The following is a 21086-nucleotide window of genomic DNA, read 5'->3' as shown; positions in this document are numbered from 1 at the left end:
TTGCGAAAGAGAAGTGAGACAGATAGAGTAATGAAATGTACCGGATATATATTTCCGTTAACGCATATCCTTGAACGAAGTTGGATGTCAGCAATTTAAAATTAGCATTTAAAATTAGTCTGGAGCAGTTTATGACTATCGAGGACACAACTATTCACGACTTTCATCGGATTTCCATATAAATTATATGGGATATTTTTTTAGCTTTCATTATGATAACGTCCATTTAGATTTGACGTACACATTAAATAAAGATTATAAGTTTCCATATAATATCTATGAATTATATTCTGCATATGATTCATATGACAAATCTAATGAATATAAATAAGATTTTCAGTTCAGTGTAGAATAGTACTCATTTTGTGACAGGTAGAACTGATTCAAAATCTGGGTATTCTTGTACTGATTAATGAGTAATTTCATTTCACCGTGTATGAAATTGTGTGGCGTGTCACTCAATTTTGAGTTGTGTTCAATGAGTGTGTATGATACTTATTATTTAATAATTTCCCGATGCCGTGTACGTTTTGCCAATACACGGTTATAGGTGTGTTATAATTTTGAACTGCTTATCAATATTATTAGAAAACAGCCTTGATAGCTGAGTATTTAAGGATTTACCATCAACCAATTAGTTTGAATGTAGTTAAGGTATGTTGTGTGTTTTTGTGGCATAATTGAAATGTTTATTATTTGTATTCTGCTTCTATTCCAGGAAATGCGGATAGAATAAAGCAGCAATGGAAAATGCGGTATTATTCGGTCATAAAGCTGATAATCACAAAACTCAAAGTGGAGCTGCAGATAAAAGGCTAAAAAATGAGACATTAGAAACAATGGACGGTATTGTTGGTTGTACTGGTGCAGGAGGAAGTAATCGTAGCGGAAAGAGATATCAAAACTCTCGCACCATAGCCAAACGAAAAGATAATAACCAAAAACAATACAATGAGGCTCTCACTATGGGATTAAATTCACAAGAATTAAATAAACAATTGCAGGCAAACCTGCCGGAAGATATGAGAATTTCAAAACTATTGCGAAGACTTTGTCAAGAAAATGACACCAAGCTGTGCCTTGATCTTTGCAATAAACTTGGTATAGTCATCTTAGAACCGTGCAATGCATCGTATATTCGGAAATCATTCGATATTTTGGCAGATGGAATCATTTCTGTTATGGAAAATGGCCCAAGAGATTGTCTTGATGCTGCCGCAGAGGTGTTTGGAATGATGGGTTATGTGGCTAGGCATGACTTCTCATCATATCGGGCATGGATTGTAAAGTACTACAAATATTCGCGAAAAATGAAACGTGCTATGATGAAGGCACTTAAGAAAACAATCACTTTGGATACGAATGGGGATCTGAAGGATTCAGCAGGTCGAACGATTGATTTACTGAAAGATTATTTAGAAACTGCTGAAGCCGATTGTTTTATAGTTATAACCGATGTTATTGTTGAAATTTGTACGAAGTATCCAAAACATTTCAAAGCTAATTTTACCGATATTGTGGACATTGTAGTCGGGTGGCATTTGGAAACAGATCAAACTAACGATGTGAAACAGCATTGCTCTAAGGTAAATCATCTCCAAAATCATACACAAAAACAAAATGCTAGGTTTTACACTTTGTGTGTTTTGTGTACGATATTTTCAATTAAATTGAAAATTAAACTAATGAAAATTATTTTCGCGTGATAGGTGCTACAGTCATTCAAAGTGTTCTGGAATGAAGATTTAGAATTCACACTAAATTTACTAAGCCAGTTTGTCGAAGACATCGGAGTCTGTTGCGAAGAATTAGAAAGTGCAGAAGGCGCAAGTCACATTTCATCTTCTGCTATTTCATTCAGCTCACTTCTAGATGCTTTCAATACAGTTATCAAGTGTTTGCTTCTATCTCCAGAAGGTCTACTGCAGTCAGTTGGTAGGGAAATGATAGATACAAGTTTTCAACTTATTATCAAGGCAAGCACGGTAATAACAAAACAGCACTGTCTGGAAGAAGTGTTGCTACCAATCAACGAATGTATGATTATATTACTGATGTTGGAACCATGTGCTGTTTCCGTTGATAACAGAAGTATATTAATTGTGATTCAGTACGAAATCGATATCGCTGAAACATTAAATCATAATCAGATATGCAGTCTGTTGCTGCTACTACTAAGATATACAGAGTTTAAAGCATCCAACCTGTGCACCGAATTTCTTCACATTGTTTGGAACTTGGAATCCTCGCTCTTGAAACTCCGATACCATCGGAATCGTGAAATTCAGGATGGTTTACTGAAGCTGTATCATCGTATTCTGGCTATAAAGAATGTCAACACATTGCAAAAAGCATATACATATATTTTGGATGATTTGTCTGAAGCGATGAACTTGATCCGGAACAATGATACCGTAACAGAAACGCAACTTATGAAGGCACAGTATGCAATCAATTTTGATTTACTGACGCTGTCCACACTTGCTATGGCTAACAATTCCATTTTGGTTATGTGGACACTGCAGCCGAGCATACTGGTAGTACTGTTGGATAAATTGTGCTTACTTGACTCTGCATTGTGGATAAAATTCCAAAGCCTTCATTTGTCTATCCTCCGAGTTGCTTATCAGCACAGCATAAAAAATAGCAATTTTATTTCATCGAGTGCTCTACTACGGTCTAAAAATTACACCGTCGTAGATTCATTTCATCGTCTTAGTCTAGAACCAACTTCAACGTCAACGGCGAGTCCAACAGCAGAACATTTCAGATTGATTATTGAATTTCTTGAGCAGATTTTATCAAATGAGTCTCCGTTACATCACGTTGAATTATTATTGGACTGGTGCCAGGCAGTAATAGGACAGGCTTCACAGTACTACGATGTGTTACTTGACAACAACAATTTCAACGCAATACTTACGAAAGTTTGTGATATTAGCATGCGATCGAACCAAACTATTACATTAAAATGTGCTGATTGTCTAGATCTGGCTTGTTCATACAAACTTTTGTCTTCAGCAGTCTATCAAAGTATTGCTGAAGTGTGTTGTGTTCATATGTGTTCAACGAGTACTAAAATTCGTGAAATATTCTCATATATTCTGGCCAAATTGCCTCTGCGTTACACTCTGAAACAGGTGAATCGGTTGGAATACAATCATATATACTGTGCTCTATAAAATTTCACTGTGCTTGTAGGTTAGCCAATTCAGCGGAAACAATGAGTATCGAAGTCAGCGAATCTACGAACTCCAAAGTTGGTATGTGGCAACAGAAAAAACTGGCGATATAAGATCACATTATTTTCGAGCATTCATCGACCAGATTTGCTTCAAAAGAGACTTGGAAGATACTGATGATTTTCTCAAAGAGGTTTTCATCAAATCGTGGTTTGTAGACAGAGGAAAAAACCAAAGATATGCTGAAATGGCACTAGCCGATTTACGTTGCTTGATTCCATGGGTTCAATGGGAGGCTGCTCACTTTTGCGTGAATAACAAACTTCGTACACCTATCGGAAAACCACAAGAGACGTTTCTAAAGATTGAATCAATAATCAAAGAAGATGCTCGGGTGCTAGCCCTTAAAGAACAATCCACTGTTAAAAACCTTAGTGCTTCGATGGGCAATCAACGGCGCGCTCGTATCTTACTAGGGTTCTTAGAGGCGTTGGAAAAAGCGATATATAATGCTGCAGAAGGGACAGCATTTGCTATGCCCAATCCGGAAAAACCGGCACGTACATTTTTCCGGGTTAACTCTACTACTTGCGCCGAATGGTTTAATCGTATTCGAACTGCAGTTGATTTAGTCGCGCTGCATTGTATGGAACCAGAAATGGTTATTCGATATTCGGAAGCAGTGCTACGAGAACTTGTTGCAGTTAAAAAAATAAGTGACCCTATCTTCGAACATACGCTTATGTCGTTGGTGTGGGCTTTACTACGTAACTGGGAAAGTGACGCATTATACGGCGTTTATGTATGGGCGAAAAAGATTACCGGCAAAAAATACTTCTGGATCAAAATGGCAGCAGAGGAGGCAGCTGGTCATCGTGAGACAGCAGTCGAAGGTTTTATGACCATACTATCTGATCCGGAATCTATAAACTTAGATCGACATATCCGTGACTTTATTGTTGATCAGATTACATTGTCTTTGATATTTACCACGCGTCTTCCCGAGTTGCATGACTTCCTCATTTCCGAGGAAACTAACGGGATACAGCGAGCGACGATACCACTGATAACGCTCACATCTAAACAGGTAAGCTTTTAACGTTAGAATTCTACAAAATTGTTTCATTTAAATTTTTTTAATTATTAGATATTATTTATTCCTTCATCTGACCTGTTATAGTTTCCACCAATCCAAAAACAATACTACTGTTATACATACATTCTCATATAATATAATAGACCTACATGAAATGGAAAAAAAAACAAACATTTCACCTCCCACTTATTGGTTCATTTTGTTCACAGGTAGTACGTTGATAGTCGTCTTAGTTCCACGATCTAAAAGTTCTAGGTGACACATAATTACAAACTCAAGAGAGAACATTTATAATTTCCCTATAAATGAAACTCTGATTACTTGTTGCTAACATGTCCATACCCAGCAATCGACAACGAACAATATAAGTTATTAGTGTGTAACATTCATACCTACACTGGGGATGCAACCGACGAACATCGCACCAAAAGGAAAGCGCACTTCCTTTTAGTGTCGAATAGACAAAATTTGAATGTGTGCTTGTGGTTAAAGAAGCTGATGTTCTCTTCGCACGAACCCAAGTGACCACTGGCGAGTGCTAGTGAGCGAACACTTCTGTGATTTAATTTTTAAATTAAAGGTAGCGCTGGCCTCGCCCGTGTTGATGGTTCAATGCATAGGGCGCTGGTCCTACAAGCTAATTGTCATATGTTCGAGCCTTGGCCTGGAAGGGTTCTTACTGTCAGTAGGATCGTAGTACTAGCCATGCAATGATTCTTTACGCTATGAATCGGCTGCGAAATCTGTTGAAACAGTAAGGTCAAATTTCACAAAAGGAATGTAATGCCAAGAGTTTGCTTTGCTTTTAACGATAAATTGTATTTTGTTGAATATATGTGCCCCACGCTTCTCTTATACGAACCGTACACCAGAGTCTTTGTAAACAACTTACCGCCATTGTTGTGTGTTTGTTCGCTCTGGTAGTTTTTCTGAATATTTCGGAGTTTTTTGAGTGTTTTGCCCACTGCGTTATTCACGATTTCGACGAGATCTGGATTGTGTTTCGTGCCGTGTCGAGGTGGAGGACCTCGAAGTGTTTTTTCGATCCATTTGGTCGCTGTTTGTGATTTGTTTGGAGCTATAGTGCCGGCTACCGAAGATCTCATTTTATATAGAAATCCAACTACTCACTCTATTTTTCCCGTTCGAAGCGCCATCTGAACCTCAGTGTCAGTTTTGTGCACGATGGCTAGTGCTTGTGATTAGTGTGCTAAAACCGTTAAATCAGATGATGATTTCATAGGGTGTTCGGGTTTTTGCAATCATGTAGTCCACATGAAGTGCGCAAAACTGAACAAGCCGCTTTTGAAAGTAATTGACGAGAACCTCAATTTGCTCTGGATTTGTGACGAATGTTGTAAATTGATAAAACTTACTCGTTTTCGCGAGACAGTTTCCTCCATTGGGTGTGCTGTCTCAGCTATTGCTGAAAAAACTGAGTCAATATGGGCTCAATATAGCTGAAGGCCGAAATAACAAAAAATAGCCAGCAAATATCTCACCTGTCTCGCATCGTTTCTACTTCGCCATCGGTGCCAGCGAATCCAGTTTCTTGTCCGGCTGCTAAACGTCGTCGCGAAGAGGCAGTTGAGACAAGCAGTTCATGGGGGGTGGGCGGAAACCAGCCGAAAATTGCAATATTGCAACGGTTCCGCTAGCTTCCCCTCTCTCGTTTTCATCCCAGCGTTAGTAAAGAGATGGTCGAAAAACTAACGAAAGATGGACTGAATTGCAATGACGAAATTTCGGTCATCCCGCTGGTGAAAAAAGGAATGGACGTCAACACCCTGAACTTTGTTTCCTTCAAAGTTGGAATTCCTGCTAAATATCGTGATATTGCACTTAATCCTGACACATGACTCAAGGTGTCCTCTTTCGTGAGTTTGAGGACAACCGAAAGCAGGATGTCTGGTGTCCGCCTATCGATGTTTCCCCGCCTACTCCAGATAAGAATGACCGTAGTACGCCTGTGAGTATGGAACAGCAAGGTACACCTGGATCGCCTTTTTCCCTCTTGACAACACCAGTGACGTTATGAGATTGCATGGAAACATACCGGGACGCACTGTTATAGGCATTTTGGAAGCTCCTGAACCCCTCACCACAGTCGAGCCATTGCAGCCAGGGTTCTCCAGCCGTCCTGGTCCTGTGTGTGAGTGTGATGAAGGAGTCTTCCAAACATTTCTCCACGGCAAGAATTGTCTTTTCTCTTTGCATCCAAGTCCTGATCTTGTTCGCGCTTGTAGATGTCTGCCCCTCGTTGGAAACCTATTGCTGCCCAGCACCATTGATGCGCGTGATTTATCGTTAGAGGTTGAACTGGGACGCAACATAGTTAGCATCATGGAAGCCCCCGATACGTTCCCCACAGTCGAGCCACTGCAGCCAGCGATCGTCAGCCGTCCCGGTCCTGTGTGCGGAAACGAAAAGGGGGTCTTCCAAACCACCACAAATGGCAAGTACTCATCTGCACTGAACGGTTCTAGCACTGATCCGATACCCGTTTCCTGCCTTCCATCGCAAGTCCGATCAAGTAACTCCAATCTGCAGATTTACTACCAAAACGTCGGTGGTATGAACTCATGTGTCGACGAGTGTTTGTTAGCAAGTTCAGACGATTGTTTTGATATTATCGCTCTTACCGGAACTTGGCTCCGAGAAAACACGCTGTCTGTCTAGGGGTTTGGTGCCAGTTACGAAGTTTTTCGAACCGTACTCTTAACAGTCCCAAATCTAGCGCAGGCGGAGTGCTCGTTGCGGTACATAGACGTTTCGAAGCGCAGTTGATCGTAGTCGTGTCGAGAAATTATAGATCAGTGTCAAGCTCGCCGAGTTCACACTCTTCCTCTGCGTAGTCTATCTTCCACCTGATCGATGTCGCGATCTTGCTCTAAACAATGCTCACTTAGAGTCCCTTCATGAAATTTTTTCAACTCACGCGCGTCCTGTCGACGAAATTTTAATCGTTAGAGACTTCAATTTTCCCGGAATCAAATGGCAAGGAACTTCCGGTGGATTCTTTTTCGCTGATCCAACGCTTATAGTGTCAACTTACTTCGCCAATCGAATCCTGTTGCAAGCGAAAACGACCGAATGGTGGATCTATGCTTCTCGAGCAGAGCAAATGTTGCACCTATAATTAGTGCCTTACCGTTTCCTTTGGTCAAATCTGTTCGACATCTCCCGTCACTTCATATTGTGCTCTACTCTAATCGTCCACCAGATGGCTACAACACGACCGACATCATCAGCTATAATTTTAATAAAGCTGACTATACTACAGGGTGATTTTTTAAGAGCTTGAGAACTTTTTTAAACAATAAAACGCATAAAATTTGCAAAATCTCATCGGTTCTTTATTTTAAACGTTAGATTGGTACATGACATTTACTTTTTGAAGATAATTTCATTTAAATGTTGACCGCGGCTGCGTCTTAGGTGGTCCATTCGGAAAGTCCGCTTTTTTATCGACAAATTTTGTTCAGCGATGAGGCTCATTTCTGGTTGAATGGCTACGTAAATAAGCAAAATTGCCGCATTTGGAGTGAAGAGCAACCAGAAGCCGTTCAAGAACTGCCCATGCATCCCGAAAAATGCACTGTTCGGTGTGGTTTGTACGCTGGTGGAATCATTGGACCGTATTTTTTCAAAGATGCTGTTGGACGCAACGTTACAGTGAATGGCGATCGCTATCGTTCGATGCTAACAAACTTTTTGTTGCCAAAAATGGAAGAACTGAACTTGGTTGACATGTGGTTTCAACAAGATGGCGCTACATGCCACACAGCTCGCGATTCTATGGCCATTTTGAGGGAAAACTTCGGAGAACAATTCATCTCAAGAAATGGACCGGTAAGTTGGCCACCAAGATCATGCGATTTGACGCCTTTAGACTATTTTTTGTGGGGCTACGTCAAGTCTAAAGTCTACAGAAATAAGCCAGTAACTATTCCAGCTTTGGAAGACAACATTTCCGAAGAAATTCGGGCTATTCCGGCCGAAATGCTCGAAAAAGTTGCCCAAAATTGGACTTTCCGAATGGACCACCTAAGACGCAGCCGCGGTCAACATTTAAATGAAATTATCTTCAAAAAGTAAATGTCATGTACCAATCTAACGTTTAAAATAAAGAACCGATGAGATTTTGCAAATTTTATGCGTTTTATTGTTTAAAAAAGTTCTCAAGCTCTTAAAAAATCACCCTATAAAATGACCGACTTTCTAATACATATTGACTGGGAGGAAATTCTCGACAATGATCATATCAACGCTGCTGTACAAACGTTCTCTAACGTCATGAGCTACTCGATCGACTTTTTTGTACCAAAACGATTCAAACGGCTGTTCCTGCATCCACCATGGCAGACCACCGTTGTGAGACAACTGAAAACAACTAAAAGAGCCGCCCTAAAACGGTATTCCAAACATGGAGGATACGCACTGCGTAATCAATATGTGCAGATCAATCAATTATACAAGAAAACTGTCAAGCGTTGTCATGTCAACTACTTGAAAAATGTACAACGGAAATTGAAATCCAATCCGAAGTCTTTTTGGAAACACGTGAACGAGCAAAGGAAGGAGTCTGAGTTATCTTCTATAATGAAGCTTGGGGAGTTTACTGGTTCGTGTAAGCGAGAAATCTGTCAGCTTTTTTCGGAAAAATTTTCTCGTGCCTTTACAAACGAAACCTTAAGCCCGCAACAAATTACACTCGCCGCGCTTGATGTTCCAGAATCTAATAATTCTTTAAATCTCATTCATATTGGATTCGATTCGGACGGCAATCGCTTGCATGAGGTCGTCTACCTCCTTTGGCCCTGACGGCTTACCGGCAGTTATATTGAAAAAGTGCTTGACTGGTGTAATTGCTCCCCTTTGTCGACTATTTCGGATGTCACTCTCTAAAGAAGTTTTTCCCAACTTATGGAAACCTTCTTTTATGTTTCCAGTGTGTAAGAAAGGTGACAAAAAAGACGTGAACAATTACCGTGGCATCACATCGATTAGTGCAGTTCCTAAACTGTTTGAAAAGGTTATTCTGGCACCAACCACTTCAACCACTGCAAGCAATATATTGTTGACACTCAACATGGTTTTATGCCTAAGCGCTCCACAACCACCAACCTATTGTCATTCATGTGCTACGTGAATGATGGTATGTCAAAAGGTTTACAAACAGACGCTATTTACACCGATCTCTCTGCTGCCTTTGATATAATAAACTACAATATAACAATTGCTAAATTGGAAAGACTTCGGTGGCTGCAGTCATTTCTTATAGATCGTCGTTTAACAGTGAAAATCGGCGATCACGTTTCCAATGAGTTTATCGCTTCGTCCGGAATTCCGCAGGGTAGCCATCTCAGGCCTTTAATATTTTTACTGTATATCAACGACGTCAACTTTACTCTAGAGGGCCCTCGTCTATCGTTGGCCGATGACGTTAAGATCTACTATTACATTCGAAGCCCAGTAGATGTAGGTTTTCTTCAACGACAGTTGTTGAGCTTCGTCGAGTGGTGTAAAGTAAACCGTATGAAATTGAATCCTGACAAATGCTCGACCATCACGTTCTCGAAGAAGAAAGAGCCATTTCATTTTGATTACTTTCTGGAAGGATCCCCGATAGTCAGAACGACGTGCGTTAAAGACCTTGGTGTATTTCTCGACGAGCAACTGACATTCAAGCAACACATCAGCTATATCGTTTCTAAAGCTTCTCGCAACCTAGGATTTGTAATGAGGATGGCTAAACATTTTACAGACGTGCACTGTTTAAAATCTCTGTTTTGCTCGCTTGTTCGTTCATCTTTGGAGTACTGTTCTGTCGTTTGGAACCCTCACTACATAAACGGAGCTCATAGAATCGAATCGATACAACGCAGATTCATTCGCTTCACCCTACGGCGCTTACCGTGGAACAATCCTCACCAACTACCAAGCTATGAAAGTCGCTGGTTATTAATCGGTCTCGATACACTACAAGTTCGTCGAGATGTTGCACGTGCTTTATTGATAGCAGATGTTTTGACCGATAGGATTGACTGCCCTGCTTTGCTCCGCGAAATTAAAATCAACGTCCGACCCCGGGCTCTTCGCAACAGTGCATTTCTTCGACTTCCTTTACGACGAACTAACTACGGTGCTAACAATGCTATTATTGGCTTGCAGAGATCTTTCAACCGCGTTTCATTAGGTTTCAACTTCAATCTATCACGCAGTAGGATACTTGGAAATTTTTTATATATTACTAGAAATTATCATTAGGACCATATTGTGTTTGTTGATTTTACCTAAATAAGTAAGTAAATAAGAGAGCTCACTGACATGTATAATTCGGTGAAAATATTTTCATCACCTCAGCTCTAGCACTTTGGTGTGATCAGAAGGTGAAAGAACGCGCTCTCACGATACGTGTACACTTTATATAACAGTGGTGTATATGTGTGAAAGAAAGATCTCTCGTTGATGTTGTCAGCGCAAGGGGAGAATTACACTTGCTCTTCGTCACACATAGGAAATGGACATCAAATCGGTAAATTCCAAAGCCTACCCCGAAAAAGCCATTCACATTACCCTCGTCTCATTTTTAACATCTGTTACTACATTAAGTGAAAGAAACGCGATACGAGCTTGATAGGGAATATATCTTTGCAATTGATACTCTACGCAATTTCTTTCAGTATCTTCACTTTCCAAAGTAGGGAGTCTTCAAATACCCAGTCTCGTACTTCAGAAGATTGTCACGCATTCTCAAACAAAAAATTCAATCTAACAGCCTCATATTTGTTATTTTTTACCGTCTCATTCGTAAATGATATAAAACAAACAGAGAGAGACGAAGCCTTTTCGTCTCTCATACAAAAAAAGAGAGTATCAGTTTTAACGTCACTCGTTCCCCTATGACAAGACGAAACCAAAGGAACGTCTGCAGGGAGAATCAATCGAATTTAAGTTATCATTATTTCATCGATTTAATGAAAATCTGCGACATTTGGCTATAAAGAATTATTATTTTTACGTTTCGTCTTTGACTCATCAGTGCAGAGCAGTTCAAAATGAACTGCTTAGTGCTAAACTCGGCAGTTCAATTTGAACCGCTAAGCAGACGTAAAGTTTCTGCTACTTATAGAACACTTTTTGTTTTGCAACGGAGTGCAATGTCTTTTCTGACGTGCCGAACGAAAACGTGTTTTCGACTATTTCTGGCCGATGCAGGTATGGTCATTTAGGGGTTAGCCAAATTTTGTGCTAGGGCACATAACCGTTTTTATTATTTTTACGTTTCGTCTTTGACTCATCAGTGCTTAGCGGTTCAAATTGAACTGCCGAGTTTAGCACTAAGCAGTTCAATTTGAACTGCTCTGCACTGATGAGACGTAAAAATAATAAAAACGGTTATGTGCCCTAGTATAAAGAATTTCTAAAATATGATAAATCGAAGTAATTACACTCCAGAAGCTCTTTAAAAACAAAAACAACTATAGAGATACGAGCACCAACAGGTTAAAATCATTGTGAATCGTTTTCTGTCATTATCGATTCACGAAGCTTTGGTTAAATATCAACATTGCACAGTATACGGGTTTCACTGAAAATCAAATATGACAAAGGGTAAATGAAAGAAAGAACACAATTTTGAAACTACTGTTTCGCTTATAATTTGCAAGCGGATCTGAGAGTGACATTTATTTCTCGTCATTTCCATCTAGAGTAATTGAAAACTTTCACAACTGCTATATCAGCATAGAATAAGTGTTTAGTAGATAACCTCAAACAGGTGAAGTTGTACCTTTTGCAGAACTGTCACATATACACAGGTCTTTTTTATGCGTTTTTTTATGCGAATTTTCAGAGTTATGCGGTTTTTTTATGCGAAGTTTCAGAGTTATGCGGTTTTTTATGCGAATTTTCAGGGTTATGCGGTTTTTTTCATGCGGTTTTTTATGCGGTACGTAAACTCGCATAAAAAAGACTTCAGTGTAGTATTTTTTATTATTTTGACATCTGACAACATACAGTATACAACAGACCACTTTTATACCACATCGTACTTTAACTGAGTCAAAATATTTAGAACTTTGTGTCGAATAGCAAGCAATCACGAAAAATGTGAATTTTGGGTTTTCATTTGAAGAAATTCGTTCCGAATATCATTGTAGCTTGAGGAGGCTTTCGGGCCTCATGTTCCGGGAGTAGATAGAGAAGCTTCGATAGAGAGTGTTACCGCATGCGGCTTACTCACCAGTAGAGATGGTCGGGTAATCAATTTCTTAAACCCGAACCCGACTCGTACCCGATCGAAAGTGAAAAACTTTATTCCGTACCCAACCCGAACCCGAAAAAATAAAACACCCGAAACACGATCAAATTTTTGAACCAGAACTCGACCCGTACCCGTTAAAAATGAAAAAATTATCACCCGTACCCGATCCGAACCATATACAAACATATTTTTTCTGAACTCGAACCCGACCAATACCCGTCGAGCTCGGGTTCGGGTCGGGTTTGCGGATACAAATACCCGAAACCCGACCCTCTCTACTTACCAGACCTAGCCCCTTTAGATTACCACCTATTTGCGCCGAGAAGGTTTCGAAAAAGCCTAAAATTTGTTCTACGAATAAAAAGAGGTAAATTTTTTTTGCAACGAATTCACAAATTACCAGAAACATACGAAAAATTTAAAAGAAGTAATGCAATGGCTAAACAAACTTTCAAATTAAATTGAACTAAGCTTTACCGTTTTCATCGCTCATCTCAAGCTTATATAACTGGTAAAAGCGGTATTCCTGCGTAAAGTGTTCGTAGCCAAAAGTCCAAGGATTTCATTATCTTTGTTCTGGAAGTTCCCCACTTAAGATCCAACTGATAATATCGGACACTTTTCAACTCGAGGAATATCTTCTTTTCCTTTAGCAGATTTATACGAAATCGATAAAGCGATAAAGTTTTGATCGATACCTAAGTTACCGTGAAAAGCAGAACAATTAGAGAAATTATACTTAGACACCGACTGTATTGTGAAACAAAAACTTCATTATGAAAAAATCAACTTGTTTTCGCATATACTGTTGAAAGATCGTGAAAATTCTGTACCACAGTAGATACATTTTTACGATTTTTGCCTTATGATAAGACTAGCAAACACATTGTGTATATGCAGACATCAATGTAAATCTAAAAAGCATGGCATTATTGCTTCCTTAAGCATCGAGTCTTTAAAAGGATTTTCGTGTTTGGAAGTTAATGATGAAATATTTGTGCAATCCATATTCATATTTGTTTCATTTAATTTACAGGTATTATCGTGGATGGAATACGAAAAAACCAAGGACAAGAATGCAATCGACATGTCAGATTGGGAGCTCGCTGATTTCGGAACAGACATACCGAACAACTTTTCTTGCCATAAAATTTTTTGTGATACAGAAAACAGTATCGTATCCATCATCATGGAGCCTGACTCCCCAGAGAGGGAAGAACGACTGCGTGTGTGTAATGAGATCATACATAGCGGGTTGCAAGAATGTCTTCTGACTAAATCGAAGGAATATCTGTTTCAGTTGACAATCACCAATCACATTGCATATATTGCAAAAATGAACCAGTGTACACCGGACGATTTAAAATCGATCCGAGTTGATAAAAGATATGGCTCCCTCACGATGATGAGGGTTCTTTCTTGGTCAGAATTTCTCGACGATAGCAAAAACTGTCAGCAGCATAATATTGAGATGAGGTTGGATCTGGTATCGGTTGCAAGGAAAGAAAATAACTATAGTTTGTGTCAGCGGGAACTAGAAGCCTTCTACAGAAGTTCCAGTCTGTCTAAAGTGTTTGACACAGAACAACAGATCACAGTTGATAATGTAAAGAATTGGCTAATGAATACAGCCCAAGAATACGTTTGGGAAGATTGTGTTTCTCGTGCTGTGTATGAGCAGTGCAAATGGCTATACTGTCAATCAAATGGAAAACTTGATGCAATTCAATTTGCGGCCGTTGCTGCCATCGGAATCGACAATCAACTAGTTGGCATAAATAATGAAGTGTCACATAATTTGCGCGATAGAGAAGCGCGGTTTATGCTTACCATAGCCGATTGGGTACAGAATGAAGACATTAAGATTTTGCAAACAGAAAGTAACTCGCCCTTGGTAAGGTTGATCAATCTACTCCCAGATATAAAACCAACGCCGGATACACGGATGGTATCTATTTTCAATTCTATGGATATTGCTGTTGGTAAGTTACTTCAGGCAAGTGTACAACGATGTCCGCAATTGGCCAAAGCTTGGTGTCAGTTAGGATCTTGGTGTTACCGTTGGGGAAAGAAAATGGTAGAATTCAATACGGAAGGTAACACGGTTCATCGTATTAATTTGGAAGAGATTCGAAAAATTCTACCAGTCACTTCACCGGATGATCTTGAAAAAATTGTACTTATTCTTAATCAACACGAAGTAGGTGCCGAAGAAGAAGAAATTGGATTAAATGAAACAAGTTCCACTGATTTGCTTGAATTGCTATTATCAACGGTACCGGATTTAAGTCACTGTTCGCCAGAGAAGCTTCAATCAATAGTGGAAATTTGGCGTCAAACACATCGTACAATTTATGGATATTACGAGGCAGCAGCTGCTGCATACTTTCGCTATTTGCAACTATCTACTTCGATCGAAATGGAAAGTGACAATGGTAGTTCCTCCACTGTGACAGCAACACTTCGTTTGTTGCGATTGATTGTTAAGCATGCTCTTGGTCTAAAAGAAGTCCTGGAAGAAGGACTTGCTGCCACTCCTACAAATCCTTGGCGCGTTATCACTCCGCAGTTGTTCTCACGCTTGAATCACCACGAACCATATGTACGAAAGCGCGTATCAGAATTACTCTGTAGGGTAGCTAAAGATTCTCCTGATTTAATTATCTTCCCCGCGGTCGTAGGCTCCGTGCAAGAGAAAAAAATGGATATTGCCGAGGTGTCAATAGAACAAATAGGAACTGGAGTCAAAGTTGACCAGCCTGTTGATACTTCTGGTTTAGCAATATGTTTCAACGCATTATTAGATATTCTATCCAAGGATGCTCCGGAAACTGTTAAGCAAGTACAGGTTCTTGTCCATGAACTCAGAAGAATTTCCTTATTATGGGATGAGCTTTGGGTTATTTCATTGCAACAAATCTATTCTGAGTATGCTAAACGATTTACGAGTTTCGAAAATGAATTGCAAAAAATATCAGAAAATGGTCAACTGGATAATAAAAAGGGCCTGTTAGTCGAAAAGTACAAACTTCTTTTGAGACCACTCGTGTTCGTATTAGAGCAATTGTACGAAATGACATCTAGACCGTCGCAAACTGCTCATGAAAAGAGTTTTCAAGAACGTTATTTGAAGTACATCAGTGCAACGATTGAGAAACTAAAAGAGCCGTTGGATGTAAAGAAACCAACCGACGGTTGGATTCGTTTTAAAACTCTTTTCGCACAGATGCAACAACGCAGCCAAAAACGAATCGCATTTTCATTGCGGATTTCCGAAATAAGCCCTGTGCTTTCGAAACTGTCTAATACAGCTATCTCCATGCCCGGAATAGATAGCACTAACAAGCAAATTTTTATCCGTTCGGTTGATAATTTGGTGCAGATACTACCGACCAAGACAAAACCTAAAAAAATGATGTTTTACGGTAGTAACGGTCGTCGATATAGTTACCTATTTAAAGGGTTAGAAGATCTTCACCTGGACGAACGAATAATGCAATTTTTGTCGATTGCCAACTTGATGATGACCAAATCGATCGATTGTAATGGTAATATAACTTATTATCGGGCCGAGCACTACTCTGTCATACCACTTGGACCACGATCGGGGTTGATCAACTGGGTGGACAACACAGTCCCAATATTTTCTCTTTATAAGAAATGGCAACAACGAGAGACACTTCATAAAAAGGACAAACCGGGAGCAACCAGTCGTCCATCGGAACTCTATTATCAGTAAGTATTTCTAAGTGTTTTTGTATTTCTCATTAAGAAAGGCTGTGTAATCACTGTGAAAATCGACTTGTTAACAGAGTCCAGGAAAGCCGAATTTCATATACCATTCGATTCAGCTCGACGAACTGAGCAAATGTCTATCTATCTTCATGTGTTTGTGTGTGTATGTATGTGTGTGTGTTTGTATGAAACAAAAACGTGCACTCACTTTTCTTGGAGATGGCTGAACCAATTTTCAAAAACTTAGATTCAAATGAAAGGTTGGTCCCATAGACTGCTATATAATTTTATCAAGATCCGACATCCGGTTCTAGAGAAACAGGGTAATACGCACCAAAAAATAGCAAAAACGTGCTCTCACTTTTTTCCGAGACTGGCTGATCTTATGGTCCCATACTCTTGAGTAGACGACCTATCAAATTCGCCAAAATGTAACTTAGTCTATTTTCTCATAAATGGTTTGACCGATTATCACGAACTTAGGTTCAAGTAGAAGGTTTTATCTGAATTTCATCTGGAACCGACATCCGGTTCCGAACTACTGGGTTCAGCGATGAATATTTTATACCACCATCTAATAATAATGAATAATATCAGAAAGGAATCATTACACCATTAGGTGGAATAAAACAAATTTGTTGTCGCCGTCATCTTGAAATTTTCCAGTCGATATTAGTTCCTTCCGAGAATTGCAAATGAATGTGATCAAAAAATTTTTTGTTTAATTCTAGGAAACTGAACCCTTTGCTACAGAAACATGGTCTAAAATCGTCTGATAATCGGAAGGATTGGCCAGTGCAAGCTTTGAAACAAGTGTTGACCGAGCTCCAGAGTGAAACACCTCGTGATCTTTTAGCTAAAGAATTGTGGTGTCATAGCGCAACGGCCGCTGCCTGGCGTCAGGTGGTGCGCAACTATTCGCTATCAGTTGCAGTGATGAGTGTCATCGGATATATTATCGGTCTCGGAGATCGTCATTTAGACAACGTGCTAGTCAAGTTAGCCTCGGGTGAAATTGTGCATATCGATTACAATGTGTGCTTCGAGAAGGGTAAGACACTTCGTGTACCGGAGAAGGTGCCATTTCGAATGACTCCTAACTTGGAAGAAGCACTGGGAGTTACCGGAATAGAGGTGAGTATATTCAGCAATATTTTCCGATTGAACTATTTTTATTGTAAGTTTGTTTAGATTATTAAGACATATGCTGTATCCATCAGAGATGTCCATCTCCTCTGTGTGACGAAGAGCAAACGAGATTTCTCCCGTCGCATTGACAACTTCAACGAGAGCTATTCTCTTTTACATACATACACCACTGTTGTATAAAGTATGCACACACCATGAGTGCGCGTGTTTATTTTCTTTTACCTCTAGCACTGAATCGCACCAAAGTGTCTAGCACAGAGCTAAGAAAACAATTTATCGCTGAATTTTTGTTTTTCCTTGCAAGTTTTTCATAGCAAGGCCAGATCTACTCTCTATCAATTGAAGTTCACAGAAGTGCTCGCCATCACGCGTCAGTCATCACTTGGGTGTATTTAGGCGAGAGCACGTGAGAGCGGTTCATGCGATGGTATAAAGCCGAAAGTCAGATCCGGATAAAATTCAGGAATACCATATGGGACCAAAGGAATTGAAAATCGGTCAAACCATCGCTGAGCAAAGTGAGTGATATCCATTTCGGAAAATATGACCACTATTTCCGATGCCTATGGAAACCGGGAACCATGATAGCCGGAATCAGTTTTTTGGCTGTCTACTGATAATGACTATCAAATGGAGTAGTTTTGAGACAAGTTTAAAAAATTTGTCAAATGTTTGTCGCCCATTTAAGTGGTGGTGTAGAATTTTTAACACACTATAATTTCTATAATTCCGAAACTGGAAGTCGGATCCTGATAAAATTCAGGAGTTTTGTATATCATCATAAGACCTAATCTAAGATTGTAAAAATCGGTCACACCATCTTTGAGAAAAAATAGTGCACATATTTTCATTTTTGCGAAACTGGAAGTCCTATCCAAACAAAATTCAAACATTTTGTATGGGATCATAAGACCGTTCATTCGAGTCTAAGATTATGCAAACCGGTTCAGCCGTTTCTAAGATTGTAAAAATCGGTCACACCATCTTTGAGAAAAAATAGTGCACATATTTTCATTTTTGCGAAACTGGAAGTCCTATCCAAACAAAATTCAAACATTTTGTATGGGATCATAAGACCGTTCATTCGAGTCTAAGATTATGCAAACCGGTTCAGCCGTTTCTAAGAAATTGGAGTGATCAGTATTTGGTCATCAACTAACCAAATCTGTCCAATTCAAGAATTATACGGGAATTGTATCGAGTGCACATTTTTCCCAAGTAGCATGTTAAGTTGCTGTCCTTTATTTTTCTACTGATTGTGCAATTTATAAAGTAAGTTTATATTACTATTCTAGTAACTGTTGTGTTATGGAAAAAGCGCAATTTTCTGTTTTGTGCAACATATGTTATGTTCTTCCGTTATTACGAACATTTATTTACAACGATTGTGCAACTGATACAAAAACTCATGCCTCGATCCCATCACAAAGGCAGTAATAAAATCAGCGAAAAAAGGCGGGTGGGTAATGTCAGAGACATAACTGGATGTCGTGAATACGAAAACAATTGACATGTTCCTTAACACTTCCGAATATCAATTAGTTGATCAATTGTATGAATTATGCAAGCATTCCCCTTTTCCACATTTTTCGCAAAAACAAAGAAGGCTTCACTTGATCTCGATTACTGTGAATGTCACACAGCGAAAAGTGCACAAATCTAACCAAACTGTTCTAGATTTGCACTAAACGGAGGATATTTCCTTTCGATTTGCGAACAACAAATCCTAATAGTTCTTCAGAAAACTTTTAGAGCCATTAGAACGGCTGATTTGGTGTAATGCTCTCCACCGTTGCTTTTTCATCCATGCAAATGACTGGCAGCTGTGACGTAATCGCTCTTGTCGGAAGCGAAACTAGCTTTGCAAACGGCACAAAATACATCTGCTCGCATTGGCGATAGAATCCAAACTGATTCAATTTTTGTTAGGAGCTTTCTTTTACGTGATTTCGTTTGTAGCTTTTTTACTAATGGGCGGTCCTAACGGCTATAAAAATAGCAGCTTACAGGATTTTAATGTCGATTATTTCATTTCGGATTTGCATAATTTATTGAAAGAAACTATCAATATGCTGTAGGGATTTGTTTCTAGCATTCAGAAGGACCAAATTGAGGAACTCACTACGATTTTCACCACTTTTCGGAACATTTTTCTCGAACGATTTGTTGTACAGCAGCAGATATTTTGTTCTCTTCCTCAGAACGCGTTCTGATTGTCTAGTGTTGACATGGGTCAAATGAGATAGGTTTTTCAATTGTGTACTATTGAAATACTTCAATGCTTTTGCTATACACGTTTAAGTTGAAAAATTTCGATTTTATTGGTAGTTAGATTATATAAATCCTTCCACAGATCACTGAGCTATGAGCTTTCAAAATACGAGAAAGGCAAACGCGCCTTATGAATTATCCTCTTTGATACTCGTTTATACCAAACATTTCAGAAAAGTTTAATTTTGAACTATTTGAGATTATGTCACACAACTGAAAATTTTATCATAAAATTGTGATCATATTTCCGATGGCATGTAACAAAAATTATGTTGATTCGTTAGATACAACAAGAAATATTCACGATGAAAAACTTATCACTCTCTCAGAGGGTAAATTTTGAAAAGGCACCCCATAGTAAAGTAAGTCGTATTCACGACAAAACAATTGGGAAACTCGTGAGAACTACTACGCAATGTAAACAAAAAATGGAATGACGTTTACAAAAACATGCAAACTTATTTTGAATGAATAAGTTTCACATTTGATTTTCAATACAACGGCTCTTAACACAAACTAGGATCTCGTAAAATAATCTGCACATTAAAAATGATAATCCTACATATTCAAGAATTTATCTTTTGTGTTTTTGTAATTGAAAAGTCGACAACGAACTGCATTTTTATGGTGAAACATGTATTCGTACGGCCGAAATTACGAGTATTCAAACATTCTTCAAACTTCAGTCGATTTTAATCAAACTAATGTGTAAATAAATCTTAAAAATCTCGAAATTAATTTTGCTTGAGTATTTTCCAATATGGCATCGATGATAACAGTGAGTTGAATAGGAAATGGTTCACCCAACGAAATGACATATATTATCTAAATAACAGTAAACATTAACATGTTAATATTTCGGAAAGAAATGCTCTACGTTTTGTTTTTTTTTTGTCAGTTTCAATCTTCTAGTTGAATTAAACAACAATACAATATAGTCATTCATCTTATTGGGTCCGACTTTTGTGATACCCACTGTAGGTATTATTTTGATGAGTCCGTGTGCTGGAGTTGCAAAAACAAGTTGTACAAGCCGTAATATATAACTGTAGGAGTAACTATGATGAAATTAACTTTTCGTTCAATATCTTTAAAAAGTGATGTCAGGTTTGCTTTTTTTTTCGCGAGATGAAAACCGAATACAAACTATCTGATTGATTTTTGTTTTCATTGCTTATATAACGCTGTTTTCCTGCAACTTTTATGATAATATTCTCATGTCTGCAAGTTTTGCGTTCAATTCAAACAGATAAATTTTGCACAACTTTTTTGCAAGTTTTGAATTTTATGTCAATGTTGTTCTAAAACTGAAGAAAACTGCACTCACTGACCTAAAAACTCACGAGGCAGCAAAAACAATGCGGGCTCTGCAGAAATATATTTT

At 38.8% G+C, this 21086-nt stretch overlaps 1 protein-coding gene across 1 annotated transcript in view; it reads left to right on the top strand.

The window, feature by feature from the left end:
* The first annotated feature begins 520 nt into the window (after nucleotides 1-520).
* Nucleotides 521-21086, top strand: part of LOC131425122 (serine/threonine-protein kinase Smg1) — a 54371-nt gene continuing 33805 nt past the window's right edge. Inside the window, exons 1-6 of the mRNA XM_058586729.1 lie at nucleotides 521-654; nucleotides 719-1586; nucleotides 1710-3140; nucleotides 3202-4269; nucleotides 13584-16282; nucleotides 17014-17416. Of these exons, the coding sequence (XP_058442712.1) occupies nucleotides 744-1586; nucleotides 1710-3140; nucleotides 3202-4269; nucleotides 13584-16282; nucleotides 17014-17416 (6444 nt within the window). The 5' untranslated portion in view covers nucleotides 521-654; nucleotides 719-743. The remainder of the gene's footprint in view (nucleotides 655-718; nucleotides 1587-1709; nucleotides 3141-3201; nucleotides 4270-13583; nucleotides 16283-17013; nucleotides 17417-21086) is intronic.

This window comes from Malaya genurostris, chromosome 1 (assembly GCF_030247185.1).
Source record: "Malaya genurostris strain Urasoe2022 chromosome 1, Malgen_1.1, whole genome shotgun sequence".
Classification (NCBI taxonomy): Eukaryota; Metazoa; Arthropoda; class Insecta; order Diptera; family Culicidae; genus Malaya; species Malaya genurostris.
The sequence above is the reverse complement of the archived record's forward strand: the minus strand, read 5'-3'. Positions and strand labels throughout refer to the sequence as shown.